Below are 22,102 nucleotides of genomic sequence, written 5' to 3'. Positions count from 1 at the left end.
AGTCAAAACATTCAATATGGTAATCATGACATGAATGCAGGGTGCTGTAGAATAACACAAAGACACACAACCTTAATGATAAGATTCTGTTCATGTGCCATTTTCTGCTGGTTATATATCGGAACCAAGACACAATGAAACCCGCCATCAGTCAACAGACATGCATATTGTCATGGAGACTAACAGTGGAATAACTTAACCTTTCCAAATGAAAGATGGGAAGAAGGAAGAGGGAGCAAACAGAGGAGAGAAATGAGAGGGAGGAAGAACAACAACAAGATGCTGCAGAAGTTTATCTGCAAATTAACTGTAATGCAGTCACAAGCTATCAAAGTATCTTGAAGAATAATGTGGGTGTTAACAGGCAGAAGGTCTGTAGAAGCTGGGTGATGCAGCAGAACAATAGAAGGACTTTATCCAGATTTAACCCATTAGAGATGCTGTGGAATTTAGTTTAAAGAAAGATACATTTACTTACATTTAAAAATCAACACAACTTGCTGTAAACGTGTTCACGTCTCTTGTGATCATTCTTTGTTTTTAGAAAATTTATGTAACATTTTTGCTTAACCTTGTAATACATAGAAAATATAGACAAAATTTGAGCAAAAAAATAAATAAAATAAAAAATATATATTTATATAAACCCAAATATAGAAGAAAATGAGCAAAAAACAATATACATACACACACATGTATATACACACACACATATATATATATATATATATATATATATATATATATATATATATATATATATATACAGAAAATATAGAAAATAAATCTGCAAATATAATATATGTATACAATAGAAAATAATATTTAAAAAATAAAACTAATGTTGTATTTCGGCAGCAGAGGGTTTTAGAGGGTCAATTCATTTTACATAAAGAGTTTGGTAAATCAGCTTTGTGTGTGATAAGCAAGAGGCAGGCTGGTAATTATTATTTGGAAAATGAACCAAGCTGACCTCAAAGAACTAGAGCTGAAAAACAGGAGCTTATCAAACGCTTTGAAGTTCCTGAAAAGTGTTCCACCAATTTAGCCATTGCAGTGCTAAACATTGTCAGACTCACCATTTTAAAAAGTCAAACATGGACTTCAGTCCAGCTGAAGATTCAGGATGCTATTTGCTATGAAAGCTAATGTAACCATTAAGGAATGGACTCAACGGGAATGAGGACAACCAGTAGACATCCAGTAAGTTAACGTCTTTACAAATACTTTTCTTTTCTGGGACAACTGCCTAAATAAAAGGGAAATAATTATTCACATCTAAGCCAGTTGTAACAGAAGTGCCTGTGCCAACATCAGTATGTGCATTTTCTCCCTATTTTACAGCAGAATGATCACCTTGAGCTTTGAGTTGGCGTTGAGCATGATGTACTTTATGTAGCCCTGGATGTTTTCTGTCCAGCTGGCCAGCCACGTCACAGAGTTGTCATGTCGAACTTCCTTCCAGCAGTGGCCAGCAGGCGGCACAGGGATACGGGATTCTCTGCCAGAGCAAGAGGAAGTGCAGTGACGTTTTAATTTAGGCAGTCACAGTACAGGTACACACACAGCACACACTAGAGCATCCTTCAGAGGTTCAAGACTCCATGAAATAAACAACACCATTACCAGAAATGTAATCTTTGAGTAAAGAAGCAATATATTTTCAGCAATGTACTGCCTTAACATACCATATTTCAGAAAATGACAGCAAATAAATTCTGTAAGAATCTCAAACGGCAGTAATTTGTAGGGCTGGACCCGAATATCTGGTCCCGACGGTGGTATCCGGATATTCATTTTGAGATCCGAATATCCTCCCCGCGAATAGCGGACCGAATATTCGGATATTCATCATTAATAGGGCCCGAATATCCGGAGCCCAGAAACTGCTATTCGGGCCAGCCCAAGTAATTTGTGTAGCAGGATTTACCAATGACTGTGCATCTGTTACTATGGTATGCGCTTTTCAATACTACATATTAATATATGTTTTTGTAGAACACATAAGTGACTTGCCTGTGATTCCACATTTTTAAATAACTTTCTGTATCTCTGTTGCTTTCAGTGAGTAATTCTCTGCTTTACATGCAGGCAGAAGGTCACACCTTAGAACTTTGTTTTTATACCAGCTAGAGCGATACAAGTTTTCCTGCTTCCAGAAACATAACAATCCCACTCTCACTTGCTGCAGTTGATGATGACGTCCTCCGGTTGGATCCTTTTCTTCAGCATGCCCTGTTTGGGATGCTCGCCTCGACCTCTGAACAGACCTGGAGGCTCAATCTTAAAGTTTCCGATGCGTTCTTTATGGTGGTCCAGCATACAGTAACCGTATTCATCCACTATCTTCTGGTTGGCGTCTTTCAAACCCTACGATAAATAGGAAAAACACAAATAATCAGTTAACTAAAGCTACACATTATGACAACAGCAGCTAATGAGTCTGAGCTGTACCTGTTTCTCCTCCTTGGTCCTGTTTTTTCTCGCCTCCACTTTGGCTTTATGCATAGCATGGATTTCTCCAAAGTCACACTTGTCAAGATCCTGAATCAGACATCTCTCCTCGTCGGTCATTTCCTAAACAGGCACAAAATGTGTTACATCACATCTCAAGACAGATTTCCTTTAGCAAAGAAAGTGGGAGCAAAATAACAGCTCATCAAATATTTTATGGACACAAAATAAGCAGATTACTCTATAGTGAAATATCTGTTAGATGGAGCCTAAATATTATAGAATGACAGAACATCTCTAAGCTACTTCAAATAAACGGCATCAATGATGGCAATAAGATGCATATTTTCATCCACAATTAAGTCGCAAGAGCGCTTAAAAGCTTACAGTTAGAGCTGGAAAACACTGATCAAACCAAATGCATTCGAACTCAAATTCTTGGTACTGATAACACAAAGTATGCACAACTCCTCCTTCAAGTTGGGAGGAAAGCTTCGACTGAAAGAACAAACAAACCGTCTGCTTTACTGAATTTACTGGGAGCTCTGAGAGTGCAGAACCTTTGTTCAAACAACACATTAAAGCAATAATGCATCATAAAAAAGCACATTAGACAAGCATGATCAAAAACAAGATCAGTGACCTTTCCTTTAATTACTCATCTTTATGGCGTCGAAGCGTGCGAACAAGTAAAAAAACAAAGTAGGGTTGTAATGAAAGGCCAGAGTGCAGCCTAAAACTAAACAAGCAACTCACTCGCACAAATTCAAAAAGCAGATACAGCAACGGAAGCCGTTCTTTGTGAATGAGACAACGCTCTGCAGCCTGCTGAGCTCAACCAGATCAGATCAGAACTTTTCTGTGCAGTTAGAGAACAAATGTAGGGCAGTAGTCCAAGTATTGGCTCACATATAGAAGTATACCAATGATGGATCCTTCTGGTGTCTAAAGCTGCCATAGCATCCGAGAGTAGTAATCACAGTGGTGCGTTGACACTTTATAGTTCGTGTAATAAACCTAAGAGAAGCGTGGTAAACAGTGTCAACCATTTGAAGACATTGAGCAGAAACATTCGTATACAAAACCTCTCTGTAATCCAATACAGACAAAAAAGTTGCAGCAACAAGCTGCTTTTTTACGCTAAAAGAAAAACAACTCGTTTCTAAAATATAAACCCAATTTCAGCCTGAGCTTCAATATTATACAATATTGATTAATAACACGTAAAACAGCAAAGCACAGAAACTAAATTAAATGTTCAGTAACACAGCAGATTCCCAGAACTACAAATTCATGAGAGACCAAACTCTACTGTCACTACTTCATGTCAGTATTTGTGAACACGCTATAAGAGAGCCACTCCCAAATGAGCTGAACTGCCTCGACACATCGAAAGCAGCAACAGCACAGCAGCTGAGTTTCAACTATAAACTGTCAACTTTCTAAGTGATTGTACAAAGGGTCACCGAATCAAAGAGGTCACTGACAGAGCAGATCAGTGGTGGATGCATCTGAGAAGCTTCTGGTGCTAGAATGAGTGGCTTTTAATGTTGCCTCCTGCTGTCTGGAAAGAAAGCTATTGATGCAGGAAGTAGAGTTCGACATTTCAGGACTATCAGTACATGTCGAGCAAAAATGTCTATTTTTCCACATCAGAACAAAACTGTAAGCGATGAACAGGGCTTTGAATGAGTTGGGCATCTTCATCTTAACCCTGGTGTCGTCCTGTGGGTCAAAATTGACCCGTTTTAAAGTTTGAAAATGTGGAGAAAAATATATATTTTCACAGTCAAACTTCTGATGTCCATATTTTCAACGTTTTCGGGAAATCTTTGAACATTTTTTGGTGGAAAAAAAAAATGTTAAAAATGTTTCTTAAGAAGATTCACAAAAAAAATCAACCAAAATCCAGAGAATTTCGCTGGATTGTTTTGGAAGATTTTTACTCATTTTTGAAAATATTTACAAGAATTTTCTTGCCAAGTTTGGGGGATTTAAAAAAAAAAATAAAAAAAAAAACTTTTAAGGGAAATTTTTAAGGAATTATTGGAATTTTCTTCCTGAAGGTTTTGCAAATTTTCAAAAATTTGTGGAATTTTTTTGCTGAATTTTTGGATTTTTTTCAGACAAGGAAACAACATTTTTTGGTGCCCGTAAATGAAGACAGCAGGAGGGTTAATGTCATGACACTGTGCAACAGCAAAAAAAACAGCACTAACCCATAATATAAAAACACAGCTCATAATACAGGAAAGACATAAAATGGTTAAATATTTGACAAATGAAAGAGCATCCATCCAGAACATAAACATTAAGAACGCAGGAAATGACTCTCATCCATCAAGCATTAATGATCGAGCCCAGTTCTCTTATCTGTGGTCGTAGGAGATGAGATGCAGAAACAGACCTCTAGATAAGCACAAAACACACACCCACCTCTCTAGAATCACTGACAGTGTGGACAAGCAGCCAGTCTGCATGTCTAAGCGTGAGTGACACCCGACAGTGGGCGGGCATCAGGGGCAGTGGAGCGAGGAGAGTTTTTTCCGGCTATAATAAAACAGTTTAATTGGATTTGTTCATATGCAGGGGAGCTAGTTGTCTGGATTAGCATATCAATGCCTTCACATAAATCGTATTTTCAAGTGCATTGAGCACTAAGCAGCACAAAATTAATTCTGCATGATATGCCTTAGGGCTTGGCACGGTGTTTTCTCCATACAGAGGACACCCTGACAGACACCAGCGAGCATGTACCAGTCACACTCACTCTATTTACAACACAAAGCTGGAAACCACACAATTAATACTCAACTTGGATGCTGCATCAAGATGAAGTTTCTGGAGCTAAATTCACAATCCCACCTTCCTCCAGTCTTCAAAGAAGTTCTCCCGGAACACCTTCTTCGTGGTGTACTCGTGGTCCAACATCTGGGCAAAGAACAGCGCCACCTCCTCAGCTGCCGGGCTCAGCTTCACCTTCTCACCTGTACACAAACAGAAGCATGCTGGTTCACTATGAATCAGGGGAGTCAAACTCGTCTTAGTTCAGGTTCCACATTCAGCCCAATTTGATCTCCAGTGGACCGGACCAGAAAAATCACAGCATAATAACCTATAAATAACCACAACTCCTAATGGTTCCCTTTAGGGCAAAAAAGTACATTCTGAAAATGTTCACATTTAAGGAATTATGTTTTTACAAAACAATATGAATAACCTGAAGTTTCTTAAAGAAAAAAAATCAATTTCAACAACATTATGCCTCATTTTATCGTAACACAAAACATTCAGTCATCTGGAACTGAACAATGTAGTATTTTACTTTATGACCAAAACGACAAGTCAGACAAAAAAAGACAAAATATTACAAAAATGAGACACAAAATGATTTTAAAAAATGAGACAAATGACGCAAAACAAAAGAGACAAAAAATTTGACAAAAATGTTACAAAGCAACAAAAAAATGGGCAAATGACAAAAAAAGACAAAAAATGACAAAAGCGAGGAGCAAAACAACAAAAAAGTAGACAAACAACATAAGAAAGAAAAAAACCCACAAAACAACACAAACAATGCATGAAACAAGGAATGAAGCAAAACACAAAATGACAAAAATAAGGAAAAAAAACACAAGTGAAACGAAAAGGAAACACAAAACAACAAAAAACAAAATGACAAAAATATGAGAAACGACAAAAGTCAGACAAAATATTACAAAAATGAGACACAAAATGACAAAAAAGCAATGAACAATCTATTTTACTTTATGATCAAAACAACTTGTCATGGTCTAGAAATGATTTTAAATTTATAGTTTTACTAATTTACAATCTGCAGTTAATGTCTTCTCTGGAATTTTTACACTTTGAGGGCCGGATTGGACCCTCTGGAGGGCCGGTTTTGGCCCACGGGCCTCATGTTGGACACCCCTGCCATAATGTTTTTTTCAACACAACCCCAATGAACTCAGGCTTTCTAAATGCTTTGTGTCCTCACAGCCTACATGCTTCTCAAGCTCTGATGTTCACCAACACACACAAGCCTCTGGAAGCTCTGGCTTGGATCAAAAAGCAACAACACCGCCCACCTCTGCTCCTCTGGAGGGCTGACAGACTAATCCATTCTTCCACAAAGGTAGGTTCAGAGACAAGGACAGAGATCTACATTCAAGCCCACCGCTAAGCTACAAAAACAAGAACATGCACGCACAGGAATTAATAGATCAAATCCACTCCCCATAGGATACCATTGTGGCCTGACTGCTAAACAAAGCAAAAACAATTACAGTCATCAATCAGTGTTTGACCCGATGCATGTCTGGCATCCTAAAGATCCAACCGTGCGTGGGCGTCTTGTGTGTGAGTGTGTGTGAGTTCACGCACAACTTTCTCCACTGTTCCTCCAGAGTTCTCCCTCTACATGCCTTGAATTATAAGATAAAGGAAATGTGCATATGTAGAACATGCCGACACAAAGTTAAAGGTTTTTTGAGATGTTCCAGTATTTGTGCCTGTTATCTAGTGTTGCTGGAGATGTTCAGAAGGGTTGAGATTGTCTCACTGTGGAGGGAAAGCCATGCAATTCAACACTCCTGACTTCAGTGCATTTTTAGACTCCTCTTCTAGGAAACTAGGCCAGAAGGGACGGCATGCCTCTGCAGAACAGCGTTAACGGGACAGAGTTTCAGGTTTTACTGCACAGCGGCTATGGAGCGGCTAGCATGATTCTTCTTCTATCTTCTTTGGAAAGGCTACTGAAGAGACATTTTTCTTTCACAGGCTTTTTCAGAATCTAGATCAGGGGTGTCAAACATGCAGTCCGCAGGCCAAAAGTGGTCCTCCAGAGGGTCCAATCCAGCCCTCAAAGTGGAAAAATTCCAGAGAAGACATTAACTACAGATTGTAAATTAGTAAAACCATAAATTTAAAATAATTTCTCAACTATAACAATTTTTTTTATCATAAAGTAAAATATTATATTGCTCACTGTTCTTTTGTCATTTTGTGTCTCATTTTTGTAATATTTTGTCTTGTTTCAGTCTTTTGTCAGACTTTTGTCGTTTGTCTCATGTTTGTCGTTTTGTTTCTCGTTTTTGTCATTTTGTGTTTCTCTTTTGTTTCGCTTGTGTTTTTTGTCTTATTCTGTCATTTAGTGTTTTGCTTTATTTGTTGTTTTGTGTATCGTTTGTGTCGTTTTGTGCTTTTTCACCTTGCTTGTGTTGTTTACTGTTTTTTCGTTTTGTCTCTTGCTTTTGTCATTTTTGGTCACGTTTTTGTCATTTGTGTAATTTTTTTGGTTGCTTTGTACTGTTTTTGTCTCTTTTTTGTTTCGTGTCGTTCGTCTCATTTTTTGTCATTTCGTGTCTCATTTTTGTAATATTTTGTCTCGTTTTTGTTGTTTTTTGTCTTTGTTTTGTCGGACTTTTGTTGTTTTGATCATAAAGTAAAATACTAATCATTCCCTTCAAGATAGCTGATCTGTAAGTTGTCACGTGTAAATGTAAACTGAGGCTGAATGATGCTGAAATTTTACTTAATTTCCTTCAGAAATTTCAGGTTGTTCATGATGCTTTGTAAAAAGATAATTCCTAAAATGTGAACATTTTCAGAATGTACTTTTTTGCACGAAAACAAAGGAAAAAATTGGGAAACTCGTGGTTATTGACAGGTTATTAAGTTATGATTTTACCGGTCCGGCCTGCTTGAGATCAAACTGGGCTGAATGTGGAACTTGAACTAAGAGGAGTTTGACTCCCCTGATCTAGATCGTATAATACTTCAATTAGAATGTTGCATTTGACGAGAGATGAACTGGACTGAAATTAGATTCACAGTTTCAAAAATGAGCTCCTTTGACGCTGAGATTGTACTGACAATTACTATTTAGAAGAAGGTGGAGTTAGTTCTCATTATGAAGGTACAGAGGTAAAAGAGGGCTGTGATGTTCTTGGCCATATATACCTGGAGACACACCAGCACTTATTAATGACTGGACAAGTAAAAATACACAGAACTCCAGCCAGAAAGTTAAATCCAAACCGTAGTGCATGACATTTCCGAATTTGTTAAAAATGGTCTCGACAGTACCTGTGAGGTGGCGACATTATTTTAAATTACTTCCATAAAAAGAAAATGCACTATCAAGAACTGCTCATGTAAAACCGTTTCAACCCCGTTTCAATTGCCCTTTCTTCCACTACTTTAATGCCCAACTGACCATTATAGTAGAAGTGAACAGTGTCAGGTAGAGGCTGGTACTCAGGGGGGAAGTAGGGCCCATTGTGCTCCAAGAACTTCCATTTCACCCCATCTTCATACTTTTCCTCCTCCCACCTGACAAAAAGCAAGATGATGAAAAAATGAGGAAGTATTTCAAGCAAGGGAAAATTGCTCCTCCTGTTTCCCCATGCAGTTTGTGTGTACATGTATGTCTCTGTGTGTGTGTGTGTGTGTGTGTGTGTGTGTGTGTGTGTGTGTGTGTGGTAGGTCCAGGTCAAAGCAAGATGAAAAAAAAACCCAGAAAACTGCTTCTGCCCACCATCTCCAGCGGTTCTGCTCCTCCTCCTCTTTCTTTTTGATCTTCAACTGTCTCGCTTCCTCAATTTCCTCCTTTGTCATCTTCGGTTTTTTTGAGACCGGATGCTCTCCTTCCTCTTTCTTTACCGTCTGAGCAGAGAAAAAACTCTCAAGATGTGGATTCAAACAAACTACTTTACATAACAGTGTTACTGATGGACACAGATTATTCTGGAAAGACAGACGTTTACCTTTTCTTTTCCCTTCTTTGACTTCTTCTGACTTTCTTCATCGCTTCCTTCTCTGTGGCCATTCTCCTTATTTCTTTTCTTTGAACTGCACATAACCAGACAGAAATGAGACAAATGGTTCACGTAATATGGAAACGATGAAGGTTGGAAGTTCATTAAGAACCAATTTTCCATATTTATACATCAGTATTTATGTGTTTTGTAAGGCAAAGTAGCATAGTTAGAGCCGGTCAGACTTACCTGGGTGAAGCAGAAGACTGTGAAGAGGCTTCAACGGGTTCGTCTTTAATTCTTTTCCTTTTCACCCCTTTCTTTTTGGTTGTGAAGTCATCTTCCTGTGGCTCTTCTTTTACCAGCTCACTACACCACAAAAATAAGACAGTATTTTTGAAGCCCCAGATCTATATACTCTATACTCTCACTGAGTCACACATTTCTGCTTAAGCTCAGCTATTTAAAGATTTGTGCAAAACTGCAGTTCCATTCTTGAGCTTATAGTAAAATAACAATCACCCTTCTTAAAATCCAATTTACAGAAGGTAAGCAATGTTTTTAATTCCAATTTATTTGATTCCATTGGGAGCCTGTTTCAATAGCGCAGGATTTGAACAAACACATTTTGAAAATCTTATTAAGTGTTCTGTATTTTCTTAAATGGAAATCTGACTGGAGCTGTTGATTTTAAATTAGCCTTTGCTAATAACAAGGTAGGATAAAAGCTTAATGGCTCCTTTTTCACTGCAGCTTGCCACACTGCTGGGTACAGAGTTAGGCTGAAATTACCCATCCATGTGGAATAGGAAAAAAATAAATCTTTAAGCACACAATGATGACTCACTGACCACAAGAAATCACACATAATTGTAGTAATTAAGCAGCATTATCGAAACAGTAATGATAATGACATAATTACAGCAGTTAGAAATACAAAAAAAATTACAAAACTGCGAGCACGGATTTCCCTGCAGAGTGAAGAGTGATGGGTGGGGAAGTGGGCCAAATTAAGAAATCATCAAATTAGTCGCCAGTGCTAATAAATAACAGTGTTCTCCTTCCCTCTGCATAACATTTAGGTAAGACACTGGGTCACATAATTGGCCTCCTGAATCCCAATTACACGGCTGTATAGTAGAGTAACCAGGACGTGATAATGAGCCTGATGCACCGTCTTTGCTCTTCAACAGTGTGACCCCTGTTGGCATCAGACTGAAGGCAGTGAGCCGTCTCTCAGGTTCTCCGGTCTGTGGCTCCATGTGATCTTTACTGCAAACATTCACTCAGGCATAAAACAAAGATGATAAGGTCTTTGTTTAACAGCTTAAGAAAATACATGTTTGGAGATTAAAACAGAAGACAAAACCAGCTGAAACTATCCTGTTACACTTCTTCAAATATGCTAAAAGACAAATTCAATATTGTTTCACTGAAAAGCTTGTTTTATTAAAAAATTACTGTTTATTTCCAAGACTTGATGAGTCAAAGCAGCAGCACATGAAAAAGAAAAAAGGCAGTCAGAGAGCGCAGTACTGAGCCAAAGCTGCTCAGTCTTTGTGTCATCTTTAATAAAGATAATTAATCTTTAATAAAAAATGACCTTGCTCTGAGCACAGGTGTGTGTTCTGCATGTGCATGTTATGTACGGATACCGAATCACGTGACCTAAATATGTAGCGGACGGCAGGAATTGATGGGACTCAGAAACACCCCCACAAATTAATCAGTTGTTCTTTGGATCATTTCTGATGGATAAGTCCTGATAAGTCAGCAGCAGTGGATTTGTAGTAGGATCACAGTCATGTGATCATCAGCAGGCAGCTGATGAAGTGTTCACTTGTTGTCATGGTTACAGTGATGTTGTGCCGCTATCTCACAATGATACAGATATCTTTAACAAATCTCCATATTTGTCCAAAATGATTAGAAATTCATCCAGAATTTGCTAAAAAAAAAAAAAAAAAAAAAATCCTCTTTTCCTGTTCACAATCTGTCCAAAATGAGCTAAACATCTAGGATGGCTTAGAAGGGTTCCAAAAATGACTAAAAACAATAAAAACACATCCAAAATCAACCAAATTTGACCTCCTAAAATAAGCATGTTCTCTAAATGTTTTCAAAATTTGTCTAAAAAATCTGAAATATGTGCAACATGACTAGAAATTACTCAAATTTGTCCAGAATTTGCTCAAAAAATCCTCCTTAACTGTTCAAAATCAATTAATTGTTTATGATGGCTGAAAAGGGTTAAAAAAATACTAAAAATGGGTCCAAAATTACTTTAAAATGTCTTCAAACTATTACAATTTTCTTTAAAAAGTAGAAATTATTCACAGTTACAGTTTTATAAACTGTAACTGGTCCTCAGCAGTGGATTTGTAGTAGGATCACAATCAGCTGACGTAGTGTTCACTTGTTGTCATGGTTACAGTGACGCCGTGCTGCTATCTCACAATGATACAGAAATCTTTAACAAATCCGTGGATCCAGACTATAAGCCTCATCACTGCCAAAATCTAATCACTTGGTCCTTGTCATTTCTGACCTTCCCTGAAAATTTCATCCAAATCCGTTGGTGTTTTTGAGTAATGTTGCTAACAGACAGACAGACAGACAGAAGTTATCCTTCCTATAGACAGAATCCCTTTCAGCATCGTAGCTGTTCACCTGTACAAGCTACAGGTTAGCAGAAAACAAGACGAGGGGACTGTTCAGGGTGACATCTTTCCACGTCACCGCTGACCTTTATGCACCGCGATATCTTTAATCAAACATCACGCTGTTATTTTAATTATCTCTGACCTTTTGCTTTTATCCAGAAAGTTGTATGATAAACACAAACACCAAGCCTTGTGACTGTATTTTTATCCAGAAACTGCTCAGTGGAGCGGCTCATGAATTCCTAAATTCTTCATGAAGATGTTATGCTGACAAAAGTAAAAGTCCTGTTCCTGTCAGAGTCGAACAAAACAACTCGTGCATCGTTGTCATTTTACCTGACAGTATGAGGAGAACATGAGCCGAATACAGCCACTGAGTAACAACAGGCAGGAGGCTTTACAGAGAGCTTCCTGTATCAGACAGAGGGATTTTAAATGTGACAGTAAAAGCAGAAACCCAGATGCTGCCTTGAGCCGTCACAATCAGAACCATTCTAAAGGAAATTACTGACATCAGTGTTCTTAACCTTTGCAGGAGGCAAACTACTTGAGACTGAAGGCTCTTTTTATTTCCACTAACTGAAAATGGAGCAGAAGCCTTTTTCTAACCCTGTTCCTCCTTTCGTTAATTCTGTAAATCTAAGCGTACACTGAGGCTGAAACGTTCCGTGTGGAGCGAGGAAAAAGGGGAGCTGGTGGAAACGGTCGTGCTTTTTGGTATACTGCACCACTGAGCAAAATCCATAAAAAGCTATACAAAGGAGGGAGGGTCACTGCGTCCATTGACATTTACGGTGTGTGGTTCTAATAGCCTTATGTTTCTGCCGTAACTCTGCTGCGAGGCCTTAACTTTCCTCCCTGCGTAAAACCTACTCAACTAGCACAGTTACCACCTGAGCCTTACCAAAGGGGAAAAACACTACAGGGAAACATTAAAAGCTAGAATTTAGCAAAATAGTTTTCCAACCGACACCTCCTTTCGAATGTCACTCATCACGTTGGGTTGGACTAAATCCACATCTGGAAAATAATCCATTCTCAGCTCTATGGAAACACTGCTGTGAGACAGATTTGACGCAGCAGGCCTTCGGCCACAGAATGCCATCCTGGCAGCACCCTGCCGAGCATCCAACTACTCAAACCGTGCATTCTCATTTATTACCTTCCTGACAAGCCACAGATATTTGTCTTCAATGCAGACTGAAATTAATTTTCTGTGAGACAGCTTAACACATTGTATAAAAGGTGATGCTTCTGTCCTGGGCCCTTGAACATCAAAACACAAGGATTAATTTCCATCACCTCAGGAGGGAGGCGAGAAAGAGGAAAAACTAGGAGAAAGGAAATAACATTTCCAGTTTGTTCCATTGAAGCCTGTCAGCTTATTTTCTCAGCCGTTAATAGTACACAATCTACTGGCATTAGGACTCCATCCCTACCTGGCACTGGTGGAGGACTCCAGGGTCTCTGTCTTCAATGTCTTGACCTAAAGACGAGGACATGATTTAAAGCAAGGAGAGTCACACAGCTGGTCCATCACATTATGCACACTAACATAATAAAATACTGTTAGATCCTACTCTAAATAATGCAACATTTTGATTAATGAAACATGTAAAAATGTTCTTCATCGGAGGTCCTTGATTACAAATCCAAACTTCTGCACAGTTTGTCGATTTATTGGAGGAGAAAAACACAGTAGTCATTGTATTAAGCAATCAATAGAGCATTTTGATTGCCAATTTATCAGGCAAAACTGAAAAACATTTAGCTTCCAGCTTTGCAAATGTGATGATTTCCTGATTGTCCCTGTTTGATATCAGTGTAAATTTGATTGCTGGTGAGACAAAACAAAGCAATTTGAAGATTTAAGACCTGGAAAATTGTGTTTTTAAAAGAATTTTCATACACAAACTATTTTTAAATGAAATATATAAACGCATACAGTAACAGTCCTAAACACAACCTCATCCTACTCATTTAAACGCTATCAGGTGTGTCAAAGTCATTCTAGTTCAGAGGCCAAATCTTTCCTTTGTTTTAGTGCAAAAAAGTATGTTCTGAAAATGTTCATATTTAATAAACTCATAAACTATCATAAACAACCTGAAATTTCTTAAGAAAAATAAGTTCAATTTCATCAACATTCAGCCTCAGTTTATCATTTCCACATTACAACTTCCAGATCACAGTGTCTACAAAGGAAAGGACAAAAGTCTGACAAAAAAAGACAAAAAAACATCAAAAACAAGACAAAATATTACAAAAATGAGACACAAAATGACAAAAGAATAATGAATAATCTAGTATTTTACTTTATGATCCAAACAACTTGTCATGGTCTAGAAATTATTTTAAATTTACAGTTTTACTAATTTACAATCTGCAGTTAATGTCTTCTCTGGAATTTTTACACTTTGAGGGCCGGATTGGACCCTCTGGAGGACTGCTTTTGGCTCGCAGGCCGCATGTTTATCACCCCTGCTGTAAATAATATCCCGCTTTTACATTACTTCCAGTGGTATGGGTGTAAATATACTTGGCCAATGTCGTGGGACTCAAATAGCATGGAGGTTACCTTCGAGGACAGGCTGTTAGAACTACTGAGCTGAGGTCAGTGTGTTTTGGTATTTAGCAGCTAATTCCAGATGGGTCAAGAGTCACATGACCATCACAGTCCCTCCCTGGTCGACAGGACACTGAACCTCCAGTGAGATCAAATGAACCAGGGTCAGACTAAAGCCACAGCTAGCCCCGAGCGGCCAGTTTACCTTCTTATGAGGTTTTCCATGATCGGTTTTCTCTTTAGACTTGGTTTGCTTGGTGCTGCTCATCATGATGGAGAGATTGGACGAGGAGGACCGAGAGAGGAAGAGAAAAGTCTGTTAGTGATGCAGTATTTTCTACAACAAAGTCTGGTAGTGATGCAGTATTTCTACAACAAAGTCTGGTAGTGATGCAGTATTTCTACAACAAAGTCTTGTAGTGATGCAGTATTTCTACAACAAAGTCTGGTAGTGATGCAGTATTTCTACAACAAAGTCTGTATTTGTTGTAGAAAGATAATTCCTTAAATGTGACCATTTTCAGAATGTACTTTTTTGCACTAAAACAAAAGAAAAATTTGGAGTTTGGGTTATTTATCGGTTATTATGCTGTGGTTTTACTGGTCCGGATCACTGGAGATCAGACTGGGTTGAATGTGGAACCTGAACTAGAATTAGTTTGACTCTCCTGTTCCAGTCAGACAATGCTATAAAATGCCACCAATCAGACAAGCGGCGTCCCAAAGGATCTCCCTACAGCTCTGAACAAGTTTCTTTTCAGGTTGACCTTTCCAACCTTCAGGGCTCGATGTAACTTAAAACTGAGCAGCAATTACGCCCCAACTATATTAATTTTACTGATTCAGAAACCTCAAATTTGAACATCCAACGACGGCTGTACAGCAGCTAAAGAAGAAGGCACTCCTCTCAGGAAAAAGGTGGATAAGTTGATCCTTAATCAGTAATTCAGTCAGTGTGCCATGAAATAACACGAGGCTAGCTGTCACAGAGAGCTGCCTGCTGTACTGCCAGTGGCGCTTACAGGTGTCTATTCATCTCCCTGCTCTCATCAATTACACAAGCCAATGACAGATCACTCCGCATTCATTTGTCTGCTCACATATGCATGGTAATAAACGCATCAGATATCAAAGTAAATTAATTTATTCATATGAAGATGGAGTACCCACTGTACTATGTGAAATGAATGCATGCACTTAATGCCACCAGCCAGCCAGACGGCTCAGACACCGCAGAATTCTGTCACAAACACTTTTTAGTGGCACACACACAGACTGCCATAATTGGATGCATGTTTATTTTTAATTTAAGTTAATTTGTTTCCACATTTTAACAGCATAAAAGAAGGGAAAACCAGCTTTGATGTGAGGCCTGGTGTTGGATGTGCTGCAGTCAGGTCACTAGAGAGCTGCTCTAACGTAGTTCAGTAAAGTTGGAAAGATATTCACAGATTCAGACTTCCGGCATCAATAACTCGTTAGCTATACGTTGTCAGAACATAAACGATACCTCTTTCCCATCGTTGTAAGGTAGATAATGTGCTCCAAGCCCAGTTTTATCTAAAGCAGCTGTCTTTTAATTTGCACAAATAACATTGGTGTCTTTGAGGAGTGAACAGGGAACATCTGCAAATAGCAAAACCGCAGCAACAGCGAAGAGAGTGTATAATAACAACAATCCCTATAAATGATCCTAAAATGAGGAAAATACAGACTTATTTTGAAAATAGTTCTCAAAATTGACCTTTTAGGAATATATATTAAATTAAGTCCCTATAATTAGATTATAAAATGAGGAAAATACAGATTTATTTTGAAAATAATCCTCAAAAAATTACATTTTAAGAGTGTATACAAGACATATGTTCCCTATAAACGATCCTAAAATGAAGAAAATACACATTTATATTGAAAATAATCCTCAAAATTGACTTTTTGAGAGTGTCTATATTAAATTTAGTCCCTATAAATAGAATAAAATGAGGAAAATTCATATGTATGTATGTATGTATGTATGTATGTATGTATGTATGTATGTATGTATGTGTATATATATATATATATATATATATATATATACATACATATGAATTTTCCTCATTTTATTCTATTTATAGGGACTAAATTTTTCATTATAAATTTTGCTTGGTTTTGTATCAAACCAAATGTAGTATGATCAGCAGGAGCCAGTTCAAAGCTGCAGTGATTTTGGAGACACTACAGTGTATAAGAGTGAAGTTATTGAATATTTGTCTCTCTTCGCTGTTGCTGCGGTTTTGCTATTTGCAGACGGACCCTGTTCACTCCATAGACACCAATGTTATTTGTGCAGCTAGAAAGACAGCTGCTTTAGATAAAACTGGGCTTGGAGCACATTGTCTACCTTACAACGATGGGAAAGAGGCATCGTTTATGTTTTGACAACGTATATCTGATGAGTTGTTGATGCCGGAAGTCTGAATCTGTGAATATCTTTCCAACCTTACCGAAGGTTGCAATCATGACATGGAGGTTCAGGGAACTGATTTAACAATGGCACCTCAGTCTCTCACGATGAAATAATACTAGAGCTTAGCATGTCAGCTTCTCTTTATTTCGTCCATATTTCTTTCCACAGGTACACTCACCTGTTCTTGACATTTTCCCCCGCACCTGCGCTCTCACAGCCATTCAGCCTCTTCAGTTTGGTCGGTTTGTGTTTGGTCTTCGCCTCTCCTTCCTTCTCTCTTCCCATCTCTCACAAGTACCTCAGCAAAGCACAGCAGCAACTACGTTTTAAATTTCTTTAAGGGTTTTCAATGTTAGTTTCCTAACAGCACCGGAAAGCAGTAGCCTTCCGAGTTAGCCAGTTAGCTAGCAAGCTGAGTTAGCTTAGAGCAAATATCTCTTAATCCGCGGTGGTGTACGAAGTAAAACTGTCTTAAACTACATGGCTAGCAAGTAAAAAATACACCATTAATGAGCCTGTCTCCCGCTTGTAGTGATGGTAAATCATAGGGCACTTTTTGGTGTAAAATACAAACTTTTTAGGCGGCTCAAGTCGCTTCACGGTCAGCGCAAAATCTGGTCCGAGCTATGCTAACGTTGACCTAAGTTACGTCACTCTGAGCTGATTTCTGATTGGATGGGGTTGAGTGGTGTTACGGCGTATTATGTGACCCGTATAATTCAGTGACCCATCCTGACCAATTGGATGCCTTGTGTTGAAATCATATACAGTGTATGGCTGAAATCCAGTTCCCCAATTTGGATTAAGGTGCCCTGTGATTTCCACTTAATATTACTATTCATTTTGTCATCTAATGAATTAAAGTGCCCTGTGATTTCCACTTAATATTACTATTAATTTTGTCATCTAATGGATTAAAGTGCCCTGTGATTTCCACTTAATATTACTATTAATTTTGTCATCTAATGAATTAAAGTGCCCTCTGATTTCCACTTAATATTACTATTCATTTTGTCAGCTAACACTAAATGAGACACAAAAAGACAAAAATGATACACAAAATTAGAAAAATGAGACACAAAATTAGAAAAACGAGACACAAAATGACAAAGATGACACAAAATTAGAAAAACAAGACACAAAATGACAAAAAATCTACCAAAATCCAGCGAATTTCGCTGGATTTTGGTTGATTTTTTGTGAATTTTTTAAAGAAAATATTAGAAGTTTTACTGATATATATGGAATCACTTTAGATCCTTTCAGGATTTTTTTGGATAATTTTTACTTGTTTCTTGAAAATATTTACAAGAATTTTCTTGCCAAATTTGGGGATTTTTTTTTAAATAAAACTTTTAAGGGAAACTTTTAAGGAATTATTGGAATTTTCTTCCTGAAGGTTTTGCAAATTTTCAGAAATTTGTGGGAACTTTTGCAGAATTTTTAATTTTTTTTTCAGACAAGGAAACAATGTTTTTTGGTGCCTGTCATTGAAGACAACAGAAGGTTAAACAAGCGAGACTCTAGGCCCACTTGACTTCAGTAACTGTAGTCTGGTTGCTAATTAACCTCCTTGTTTCACTCCACATTTATTTGGTTTGCATTATGGCAGTGTCATCACATCACCTCCTCAGGTCCACAGTATTTATTCTCATTCCCTCTGCCATTTGCTCAGGGAATCTAGTTCACAACCCAGTCAGTCCACTTTGTTTTCTCTGTACATCTTTAAAGGAGGCAAAATTTATCTCCATCACTTCTACTTTATCCAAAACCCAAAGGGGGAACACGGCTACAGCATAAGTTGTTGCTTAAAATTCCTGGAAAGGAAGTATCACTGTCAAAACTAAAACTCTGTGTTTGACAGACTAGACTACAATTTTAAATATTCACTATTTCAGGGGTAGATTTGAACATAAAAATGAATGCCATTCTTGGTAGAAATTTTATTCTTGCCAGCGTGGAAATCCAATATATCAACAGTAAGATTATCACAGACACTAGGATTATTAAATGATGTTTTGTGTTATTGGCTCTGTATATTAATATGAGAAAAAAGCCCACTTTGATGTTTTCAGCTTCAGGTTCTGTTGCAGACAGAAGTAATAATATGAGGCGTGTGTCCACAGAGACGACCGAAGGCTGTCAGGGATCTTTCTCTACTGGATTCTCATAGTCGAAAACAAGATGCAAAAAAAAGAAAAGAAAAAAGACAATAAAAATTAATATATAAACTCTAGAAAGACTTTTGCTGGACTACATGGTGCAAATGCCAAAACCTTGGGCTGATATAAACTATAGCTGCCAAATGTTTGATGCTGAACACAACTCATGTTGCACTGACTGAACATTATGTTAGAATCAGGGAGGTTAAACATCCAATCAATGCATGACTACTGCTGGATTTAATAGTTTTATGATATGAAAAACTTTTCTAGCAAGATTCTGTTTTCTGCTCATGTGATGCTCAGTGATATATCTTCTCTATTTATTTATTTATTCATTATTCATTTGTCTGCAAATTTCGCTGGATTTTGGTTGATTTTTTTCTGAATGTTCTTAAAGAAACATTTTTTTAACATTTCTTTTTTTCCAACAAAAATTTTCAAAAATTTCCCCAAAAATGCTGAAAATGTGGAAGTTTTCACTGTGAAAGTATATATATTTTTTCCACATTTTCAAACTTTAAAACGGGTCAGTTTGAACCACAGGATGACAGGACGGTTAATAACATTTGCCATAATTATAGCATCTCTTACTTTCAGCACATCGTACCCAAAAAATATTACACTACAAAGTCCTTTTTCATCCATCTTGTCGGTTAATATTATTCATAAAAATATATGACAACACAAGTACTGTCATTTAACCAAACAAAGGGATGATTCTGGGTCTCATTGTGTTAATTGGAACATGGTGCCTAATCGGGAAATCAAAAGACAAAAGTCATGACAAGCTGTTAGCTCATAGTTTTCTTTCATGTCTGCGAAACTCTTTAAAACCAATTGCATTTATTAAACACGGTGGTTGAACACCAAACGAGTGAACAATCCTTTTTAACACCAGCCTGTTATTTCGGGGCTGAAGAAAGGGAAACACATAAATGATGCTACAATCTGTGAATTGCTGAGGCAGTGAAGGGGAAACTAACCGCTCTGTAAGACGTCTCTGAGCCTGTAAAATGAGCGCTTACTGTGCTGCTTTACCATCCAGGATGATAGTTTGGCCTCAGAATACATTATTAGCTCACAGAATGTGCCCATTAGGCTCAGTTTCCTTGGGCCCAGCTAAATTTGGAGATACAGATTATTAAAAACATATAATTCACTTTTTATGACTTAAACAGTCATTGGTTTGAAAACACATTCGTTGGCTGCAGAATTACGGCTTTCATATCATAGTGACTACACAGTTATTTGTGTTTTTTTTCTTTAGAGGATGTGGATTAAATAAAGAATACATAGGCACATGAAAATGAAAACATTGGATATAAATTCTACCTTTTTCCTACAACATTTAATCACCTTATTTGATTGATATATATTTTTAATCTCTTAAGAACTGTCTCACCAAAAACCTTCTAATGTGCGTAGAACATCAGCACACGAAAATAAAAGCATAAATATCGTTGATTTATAATAAAAAAAAAAAATCAAACATGCTTCACATGCTTGCAGTTATAAAAAAAATTTTGGGATGCAAGTTGAAAAATATCTTAAATCTAGAACATTAATTATTTGCAACTCTGCAAAGGAAGCAATAGAATAGAACAGAATAGAATAGAAATACTTTATTCATCCCCAACATGAAATTCTGTTGTTACAGTAGCAAGCAGAAAGAGTAAAGTGATACCACCACCATAGGAAAATATAAAATATAAAATATACACTAAGATACAAAATGTGTAAAATACACTATGAACAATAAAAAATTAATTACTAAATTGAAAAATATAGGATGCAAATTGGTTGCCCACCCTCAGTCAGGGGATAGCGATGCACATTATGGTCTGTTTTTATCATTATTATGAGCATTATTATTATTATTATTATATAGTTGCAGATAAAACCATAACCATTAAAAAAAAGTTAATAAAAAGAGGAATAAATAAAAACATTTAAAAATGTAAAAAAAAGAAAATAAATATATAAATATAAACAGGGATAAATAAAAGAATAAATAAAAAATAAATCTGTTTAAAAAATGAGGAAATAAATGTACAAATATAAAGAGGAATAAATAAAAGAAAATAAACAAATCTGTTAAAAAATAAGGAAATGTGTAAATATAAAGAAGAATAAATTAGCCAGTTATTTTTTATTAAGTGATTGTTTCCATAATAAATAATTATGAAATTTGTAAAGACGTGATTGAAGTGAACATAAAAAAATTTTTTAAAAAAACTTTTAATAAAATTGCACGCAAGATATATTGCATGGACTTCAAAAGTCTGTTATAGACTGACCTGGACAAGTTTTGTGTCTTTGGGATAATTTTTGAGTCATTTAGTACAAGTTTTGAGTCATTTTGGACAATTTTTGAGTCATTTTCAACAAGTTTTATGTCAGTTTGGATCATTTCTCATCATTTTAGATCATTTTTCAGTCTTTGGGATAATTTCTGGACTAATTTTCTGTAATTATAGATAATGTTCAAGTCATCCAGAAAAATTTTCTTGTCATTTTCAACAAGTTTAATGTCATTTTGAATCATTTGGATAATTTTTGAATCATTTAGGACTAATTTCATGTCATTCTGGACTAATTTTCCATAATTATGGATCATTTTCAAGTCATTCTGAACAATTTGAGTAATTTTGGACAATTTATAGTCATTTTGGACAATTTTCTTGTCATTTTCAACAAGGTTTAAGTCAGCTTGGATCGTTTCTCATTATTTTGGATCATTTTTCAGTCTTTGGGATAATTTTAGAGTCATTTAGGACAGTTTTCATGTTATTCTAGACTAATTTTCCGTAATTATGGATCATTTTCAAGTCATTCTGAACAATCAGTAATTTTGGAAAATTTTTGAGTAATTTTGGACAATTTTCTTGTCATTTTCAACAAGTTTTATGTCAGCTTGGATCGTTTCTCGTCTTTTTGGATCATTTTTCTGTCTTTGGGATAATTTTCCAGTCATTTGGGCAGACGTCCTGTTGCCATGGCAGCGGTACTGTCTCTTTAAGAAACCCGGAAGTGTTTGTCTGCTG

The 22,102-nt window shown here is 36.9% G+C and overlaps 1 protein-coding gene across 2 annotated transcripts in view; it reads right to left on the bottom strand.

Moving 5' to 3' along the window:
- Positions 1–17,595, bottom strand: part of zgc:173742 (DNA topoisomerase I, mitochondrial) — a 34,447-nt gene extending 16,852 nt beyond the window's left edge. Inside the window, exons 1-12 of one of the 2 annotated variants that reach the window (XM_055008373.1) lie at positions 17,468–17,571; positions 17,072–17,191; positions 14,650–14,704; positions 13,318–13,364; positions 9,465–9,584; positions 9,225–9,309; positions 8,996–9,123; positions 8,675–8,790; positions 5,320–5,441; positions 2,455–2,577; positions 2,183–2,370; positions 1,357–1,501 (exon numbers count right to left, since the gene is read on the bottom strand). In XM_055008373.1, coding sequence (XP_054864348.1) covers positions 1,357–1,501; positions 2,183–2,370; positions 2,455–2,577; positions 5,320–5,441; positions 8,675–8,790; positions 8,996–9,123; positions 9,225–9,309; positions 9,465–9,584; positions 13,318–13,364; positions 14,650–14,704; positions 17,072–17,178 — 1,236 coding nt within the window. In that variant the 5' untranslated portion in view covers positions 17,179–17,191; positions 17,468–17,571. Of the gene's footprint in view, positions 1–1,356; positions 1,502–2,182; positions 2,371–2,454; positions 2,578–5,319; positions 5,442–8,674; positions 8,791–8,995; positions 9,124–9,224; positions 9,310–9,464; positions 9,585–13,317; positions 13,365–14,649; positions 14,705–17,071 lie in introns of both variants that reach the window. The other variant, XM_055008374.1, reaches the window with a different exon arrangement.
- Between the last annotated feature and the right edge of the window lie 4,507 nt (positions 17,596–22,102).

This window comes from Amphiprion ocellaris, chromosome 3 (genome assembly GCF_022539595.1).
Source record: "Amphiprion ocellaris isolate individual 3 ecotype Okinawa chromosome 3, ASM2253959v1, whole genome shotgun sequence".
Taxonomy (NCBI): Eukaryota; Metazoa; Chordata; class Actinopteri; family Pomacentridae; genus Amphiprion; species Amphiprion ocellaris.
Note: the sequence above shows the minus strand (reverse complement) of the source record. Positions and strands in the feature narration are given on the sequence as shown.